This window comes from Zea mays, chromosome 3 (assembly GCF_902167145.1).
Source record: "Zea mays cultivar B73 chromosome 3, Zm-B73-REFERENCE-NAM-5.0, whole genome shotgun sequence".
In the NCBI taxonomy this organism is placed as follows: domain Eukaryota; kingdom Viridiplantae; phylum Streptophyta; class Magnoliopsida; order Poales; family Poaceae; genus Zea; species Zea mays.
In genome coordinates, this window is record NC_050098.1 from 9,445,311 (window position 1) to 9,453,479 (window position 8,169).

Here is an 8,169-nt window from a genome sequence, read left to right on the forward strand (position 1 = left end):
AACCGCGGGGGAATGGGATGTGAAAAGAAAAGACGGACTGGTGGATAACCCGCAAAAGAAAAGGAGGGGAAATTGAGGGGAAAAAAAAGGAAAAGATCAAAAGGAAACGGGAAGGGAAGTGGCTGGAACAGATGGCAGTATAGGAAAAAAAAGATCACAAAAGGCTGGAACAGATGACGGTATAGGAAAAAGGAAAAAAAAAGTCCGAATTTACTTTTACTTATGTATATATAATCGCTTTGGGTATGGACTTTTCTCTTTTGTGCATGAGTGTAGACTCTTTCTTTCTTTGGGTATGGATGCCCAAAAACTGTAAGTTTCTATTTTCGTCAAAGTTGATAACGATGGTTTATCTAGCCTTGGGTGGTGGACTATCAACTAGATTACTCTTGAGGCCCGTTTGTTTCGTTGGAATTCAATTCCATTTTAATAATTATAATTTAGACAAAACTAATTAAGTTCATATATTTATATATGTAATATATTTGTATATTATCCTAAATCATATGAGAGAGATAGTTATATACTACATTTATGTTATAGCGAAGCAAGTAGAAGTGTGTGCTATAAGTTGTACATCGGAAAAATAGTATGTAAGTATATAGAATTAATTTCCATTTCTCACCCCATGAATTTGAGATAGGCTTATATGATAACTTTGGAAAGTGATGGAATGTCACATCCAAAAAAATAGCTTATTCCATTAGTAAGATTCTAATTCCTCAAAATGAAAGGAAACATACGGGACCATGTGGTAAATGAAAACTTGGAGTTTTGTATGGTGGGATTCATCTTTGTCGGTGGACTACCGAGACCCTTGTGGTGGACTCTTCACAATACCTTTTCTCATGGTAGATTAAAGCATGCCAGTTTTTGTGTTGGGGCGAACTGTGCAAGCCTTTACGGTGGATTGTCAAGGATTGTCAACTGTACTTGTTAAGTCAGTAGACAAAAACTTGGAAGTTTCTCTCCATATGTTCATAATTGATAGACGGATTGTGTGGGCCTTGGAGGCGAACTGTTCGTGCCCTACTGGTAGGCTATCTACCAGACACTTTTTGTGCTGACTGGCACACATTTAATTGTATATATGACCGTTGGATTTTCATTGTATATATGACTGACACACATTTAATTGTAGGCTATTCACTGGAGAGATAATCAAACAAAGTCTTTAGCTTGTTACTCTTGGAGGTCGCTGCCATCTAGCTAGACGACTTTTGGTATACATTGTAAAGCTCTTCAAGGAGATTCTGAAGAGGCTTTGGTGGAGTTTTGAGAGGTTGTTGCGCTTGCCTTGCCATAGTGGTGAAAAGCAACACTAGTAGAGTCGAGGTCCAAAGAGTATTTTTATTCAATGCGGCTCATGGGTAGAGGAGTGGTTGGAAGTCATTGGCTCAACCTCAACATGGATTAGTGGTGATCGACATGTCACCGATACCACTTGATAATTTCCATCATATCGTGTGTTCAATTATTCAATTGCTCAATTTATTACTATTATAACTATTTCTTATGCATTTACATTCATAGAGCTTATGATCCATTTTTGTTATCCTAGGTTGCAAACTCATTTCAGCTCAACTTAGGGTCGGTTTGAATGTACTAGAGTTAATAGTTAGTTGGCTAAAAATTGCTAGTTTAATTAGCTAGATAACAAAAAGCTAACTAGTTGTTAGCTAATTTACTAAGGTGGTGTTTGAATGCACTAGAGATAATAGTTGGTGGACTAAAAATTACTAGTGGAATTAGCTGGCTAACAAATAGCTAGCTAACTATTACTTAATTTGCTAAAAGTAGCTAATAGCCGAACTATTAGCTAGACTGTTTGAATGTCTCGGCTAACTATTAGCTCTAGTGGATTCAAACCTGACCTTTAGTCCATAAGATTTAATTATCCCGTGGACCTAATTAAATTTGTTCAATATCGTGGGTTTTAGTTAATACCGTGCACTCACCCTTCATCTAGCAGGACATCCTTGGTCCAACAACGTGTCAAAGATTAATCAGTTTGTCCGCTGATGTCTTGTGCTCGTGACTCTGGCACAACAGCTAGAGCTACACGTATATATATGTATTCCTTTGCCGTGTTGCACACGTACGTACAGATATGCCATGATCGATGGAGCAACTTAACATAATAGACATACATACGTGGTCGTCGAAAAAGTGCACGTCACAACCATGTTGCTGCATATCGCGGCGATACATGTGATTTCGAGCATGCGTGGATTTCAGGTGGATTTATGTGCATAATAATTACTAGAAGAATACTATAAAATCTGTTCTGCGTATATATAACATTACTACCTTTGTTATGAATGGTACGGTGTATACATTAAAAGAGAGAGAGAGAGGTAGAAAGTTTATATTAGTTGAGATTAACTAGCTTTGTTATTAGAGTAAGGGCTTGTTCGGTTATTTTCAATTCATATGGATTGGAAGGGATTGATATGGATTAGAGAGGATTTTGACTTAATAGGGATTAAAACCCCCTCAATCCATATGAATTGGGATAGAACCGAACAAACCCTAATATATATATATATATATATATATATATATATATATATATATATATATATATATATATATATATATATATATATATATATATACACACACACGTGGTAAATAATTAAATGCGTTTCCTTGCAAGTGACCGATTCCCTGTCGTTGCTTGCTTGCTCAGTGCTCACGGAGCAGCAGCAGCAGCTAGCATGCATGAGGATTGAGGAGGAGGGATTATTCGTTGCTGCACACTTGCTTGCATAGTTGCATTGCACCAGTGGCTAGTGCGTAGCAAGTGGCGCCACCATATATATTCTCCAGCTGAGCTGGTCTAGCTATCTGTAGCTTTGCTTCATCAGATACGCATACGCATGAATGCCAAGCTACTCCTCTCTGTGGTGGACGCGTACGGAGCAGGGAGGGAGAGTACGTGGTGCAGCATCTGATCCTCTGCTTGCCTTGGGACGGACGGACGGACGGGCTCTCGGTTATGGCCTGGGTACGTAGGCAGGTAGAGCTCGTCGACACGCAGATGAATATGCTTGTGGGTAGGGTGGTGACGAGCTCTAGATTTTACATTACAAACTTTAAAGATCGAATTAGGTTAAAATCAGTCTTTATTTTTATTTATTTTTAAACTAAAATTACTTAAGGACACTAACTTTTTGTGGAGACACATTTGGATCATATATAATTTACTAGGTAAATACCCGTGCGTTGCAACGGGAAGATAAAATATCACAATAACTCATGTACAAATGTGTTATAATATTATAGAAAAAGGTTACAAATGTGTTATAATGTTTAGGAAAGAAAACAAAGCCACTGCCTGTGCATTCACTGGAACCTGAAAACATTAGGTGGACTAACCTCTCCACAGGACGAAAAGGCAATATAGTTGCAATTGCAAGCACACAAAAAAGTGGTCTGCACAAGAAAGTGTATATCATGGCAGATGTTCTTCGGACTTCAAAAATAATACACGAGAAAAAGAAGACATGGAAAATATGTAGTTCTACACGCATATTGTTGATGCATCATCGGTATTGCACGAATCAACTTGTCTTACAATTTCTAATAATAGTCAAATATGTCGACAACCGTACATTAATCTAATCTTTTTTAGCGATACTGATAAGTCGTTGTTGTATGTTTGGAGGGATAGCATAGCGGCATGAATTCTCCTCGTAACTTAATAGATCAATTACAAAGTTCCTTCGAAGAATCTTTGTATCCTACACACAAAGACATAAGAGAACAATACGTCAAATTTATATTATGTAACTGAAATGTATGTTTGAACATGAACCAAACGTACTCCACTCACCCTATTAAATTCCATTCGTCTACCACTCCCCCACATGACCATAGCTTGTAGAACGAAGTAGCTTGTATTAACCCTACAGAATAATGTTTGGCCAACTATATTATATACAATGGTTATCATAGAAAAAATTTGAACTGTTGAGAACATGGTATTAAGAAAATACCCTTTTAAGTCCAATGGAAGACCAGACCGAATTGTATGTTCCCACTTAAAAATATCATGTGCCCATCCAGAACGTTTCTTATTGTAGGCAATCTTATATTTCTTAGAGGCCATGATAATTGCTTCTGCAAACCTCTTGTATGGCATGTGTTTACACCAATCTTCAGTGGGTGTAAAGTCCATAAAAGTTACGTGCTTTTTACCATGATCGATTATGAAAAGTGCGTAGCATCCGTTGAATTTCCATGGCATAAGAACCTACAAAATACCAGTCATTAGGATTGCAACGAAGTGCCTTTTATAAATACATTCGAAATGAACACATACTTACATATTTACAACCAGTGATATAATAGTTCAATGAAGGCCAACAGTCGAGTGTTTTGGCTAACTCTTCTGCTGTAGGATCCTGATGGTACTTTGCAAGTTTACCAAAACCAACCATTCTCTAGATAAATATATATACATGTCCACATTAGGATTATATGTATAGATACAATATATTACTACATTATTGATTGGAAACAAACTTACCCAGAAGCGCATGTCCATATAATGTTTTTTATCCTTTATCATTTCATCTTTCGACATATGTGACTCTTTAATGGCCAACAATCGAACAGCCATGTCAAAACATTTTAGAGTCATATCTAGATTTACCCTTAATACGTTTTGCAGGTCTTTGACAGATATTTCTATCTTAAAAGGGTTAAAACTTCGCACCCATGTCATCCTGTAATGCAACATGACAAAAGTATATATCAAAACTTTACGTAGTTGGTACATATAAAATAGATAAAACAATGAGCACTTACTCTAATGTCGTATCATCTTGGATTGTCATGATGTAATCACATAGAACATCTATTAAATCGGCTTTGGTCACTGGCATGTCCTTTGTGGAAAGGCCACTCAGTAAAAACTCATTAGTGCACTCATCGGTCGGGATTTTTATAGGAGTTCTTTTATCCCAATCATGAACAAACCACCTTTCTAAGTCTGCTTGAGTGATGGGGCCATCACCATCTTCCATCAATACTTCGTTTTCTTCAGATACACAAGGTAGTTTCCTCTTCTTAGGATTTGTGGGACTATCTAATATCTGAACATCAGAGGAGCATCCAGCATCGACTTCTTTGTCATACTTGTATAACGGACACCCCTTTCTCTTGTTTATATCTGAGGATAGTAATATAGCAGCCAATTTTTTCCTAAAGTGTGACATGTCGTCCTGCAAATAAGAAACAATTTATTTAGCAATTATATGTATCAATTGGATTGACATAATAATAATAGAAGACAGCAAACAGATATTCATGTTATAGCCACATGTAATGTCATAGTAGTAATAATATACCTGGGTAAAATTATCAGATAGTTCGTCCCCTGTCCAGTACTCGATATAGTTTAGTAGAAAGAGGCCACACGAGGAGCTACATCAACCAGATGATAAAATGTCAAGATTAACAGCAATGAATATTAATAGCAACACATAAGAATATATGGTGTACCTATCTGTTTGCTTTGCATATTCCATTTCTATTTCTTTAAGTGGCCAAGAAGCAACTCGAAGGTCTGGCCACCTATGATCTTTTAACTCCTTACGCTGAGATACCATATCAATTTGTCTTTGGAGTCCTTTTATCTTTATTATTATTATAAAAACATAGAATTAAAAGTTGAGAGTTTAAGTTAATAAGGGATTCGTAATTGTTGAGTTTGTATAAACTCACAGTGTCAATGAGGTCATTGCGACCGGATGATGTACCAAGTGAGTCGAGCACTTGTATCTCCATATTTCTTGCATTGATCACAGCAAGATACCAGTGCATTTCTCGGATATTTATTGGAATAAACACCTACAAGTCAATTATAAATATTGCATAATAATACATGTAAACACTAACCGTGTAGATTGCAATCTCGTATTTACCATGTCATGGTCTAGATAAAGTAAAACTCTTCTTTCAGCGCTAGATATTTGTGTCATGTCTTTACTTGGATATAACTCATCTGTTTTAGTTTCAACATCACCGTCTCGCTTTAGAAAGTTGAACTGAAAAGCATTTTCTATGTGTACACGACCTCCAGATCGGCATTTTAGATGCTCTTGAGCTTTTATTAAATTTATGTAACAGTCTATCACCTGCAAGTATGTAAGTTATGATTTAAAATACCAGGGTGAGTATCTTGGAAGTGTGGTGCTCCTAGCTAGTTGAATTATCATGAATTACCTCATCACCTAGATATGCGTCCGGTTGAAATAGGCATTCCATCCACTTCCTTTCCACAAAAGCATCATCAATAAGCACGACTTCTACCCTTGGTTCACAAGGGATTTCTTTAATCCAATCGATGAGTGCAAGATCACCCTGCGTGCAAATATAATCTACGAACCAAACAGTCATGAGATCAAACATGAATCACTTACAATAAAAACAATCCAAATTGATGCAGACGATAGTATGGAAGTTATCATACCTTTCGGAACTATTGTAGTAGTCACCGATTTTTTTGGCTTGTTATGAGACAAGGACATTAGTAGAGATTCATCTATAGATAATGTATTATCTCTTTGGATGATTGTAAGTGCAACATTTTCCTCTTTAGATTCCATCCACAGGAGACAAAAACCTATAATCATTGTTACTATGTATTATTTGATACACGATTTAAATGTTTCTACTATAACCAGCTAAACAATTTTACATGCATTAGTGATAACATAATAATGAAAAATTAATATTGCAAATAAAATGATATAAACATATGATGTTCTATATGGCAAGAGGGTACCAAAAGGCCAAGTTTTATATGATGTGCTTAAGGGCTTAGAATAGGTGTATGGGAATGGTATGGGACGGTGAGAGGGGAAGGAAATCGACAGAAACACATGGAGTTTAGTTTGGTGCCATAACTCACCAATGTAAATAGTTTAGAGAGCTGGAGCTGTTGAGGTCTTTAATAGGGTTTAACAGAAGTCCAACTACACTAACATGTCTCCCAATCCTTGTGCATGAGCACCACGTATGGGGAAAGCATATGGAAGACAAAAGATGTGGCCAATTCCTTTTTCTGCATGTGGGACAGCAAATAGGCATCCAAGCAGCTGAATCATCACAGGGATGATTTTTACATCTCCATGTTTATTCCAGGCAAGGTGGAGTTGTAGCAAGTGACCCCCCTTCTAGGAAACGAGTTCCTTTAGTTAGCACACACCAGAAACACCTAGAGTAGTTAGTGGATGGAGATATGTTCAGGGATTTGGACTGTTCTGAACTTCTTCAGTTCACTACAGAGCCAAGTTCCTCCCCTCTTTTCTCCCATTTCCATATAATAACAGGCCTATCTTACTTAAGCAACTTGGTGCACCAACTATAGGTCTTCAACTTTACTATAGTCTTGCAGGGCTAATTACACAAGAATCAAAAGTTAGAATGCCCCAAAGTCGACCTCGATTCACTGAAACTAAATTCAATTAGCTGAAATTGAATATGTGTTACTCAGTATGACATGGTACCTCTGAGGGCATTTTACTCTCTAATTTGTTTAGCACCAAACCTCACATACCACAAGAAGTTTGTTCCCCTTCCTATGGTCTACCAACTTGGCATAAAAACTATGAGTTCGAGCTACTGTAGTCTCCCCCGTTGACCTTCTTTTTTAGATAGAATCCTCAATGAGTGGAAAGGACTCCCAGACTTGCTCCGCAGTACGAGCCCCATACAGAGCCGCGCCCTTGTGATATGATAAGAAGAAAAGGGGCCAGGCCACCCTCTTTTCTTTTCCGCACCAAGCCGTGCCTTTTATATGATGTGCTTAAGGGCTTAGAATAGGTGTATGGGAATGGTATGGCACGGTGAGAGGGGAAGGAAATCGACAGAAACACATGGAGTTTAGTTTGGTGCCATAACTCACCAATGTAAATAGTTTAGAGAGCTGGAGCTGTTGAGGTCTTTAATAGGGTTTAACAGAAGTCCAACTACACTAACATGTCTCCCAATCCTTGTGCATGAGCACCACGTATGGGGAAAGCACATGGAAGACAAAAGATGTGGCCAATTCCTTTTTCTGCATGTGGGACAGCAAATAGGCATCCAAGCAGCTGAATCATCACAGGGATGATTTTTACATCTCCATGTTTATTCCAGGCAAGGTGGAGTTGTAGC

At 37.5% G+C, this 8,169-nt stretch overlaps 1 protein-coding gene across 1 annotated transcript; it reads right to left on the minus strand.

The window, feature by feature from the left end:
• Positions 1 to 5,370: 5,370 nt before the first annotated feature.
• Positions 5,371 to 6,762, minus strand: LOC109944951 (uncharacterized). Its single transcript, XM_020550701.1, has 5 exons — positions 6,482 to 6,762; positions 6,235 to 6,389; positions 5,934 to 6,146; positions 5,734 to 5,859; positions 5,371 to 5,433 (listed from the first exon to the last, which is right to left on the minus strand). Exons 1-5 carry the CDS (start codon positions 6,642 to 6,644, stop codon positions 5,371 to 5,373), a joined length of 720 nt encoding a protein of 239 aa, XP_020406290.1. The 5' UTR covers positions 6,645 to 6,762.
• Positions 6,763 to 8,169: the final 1,407 nt, after the last annotated feature.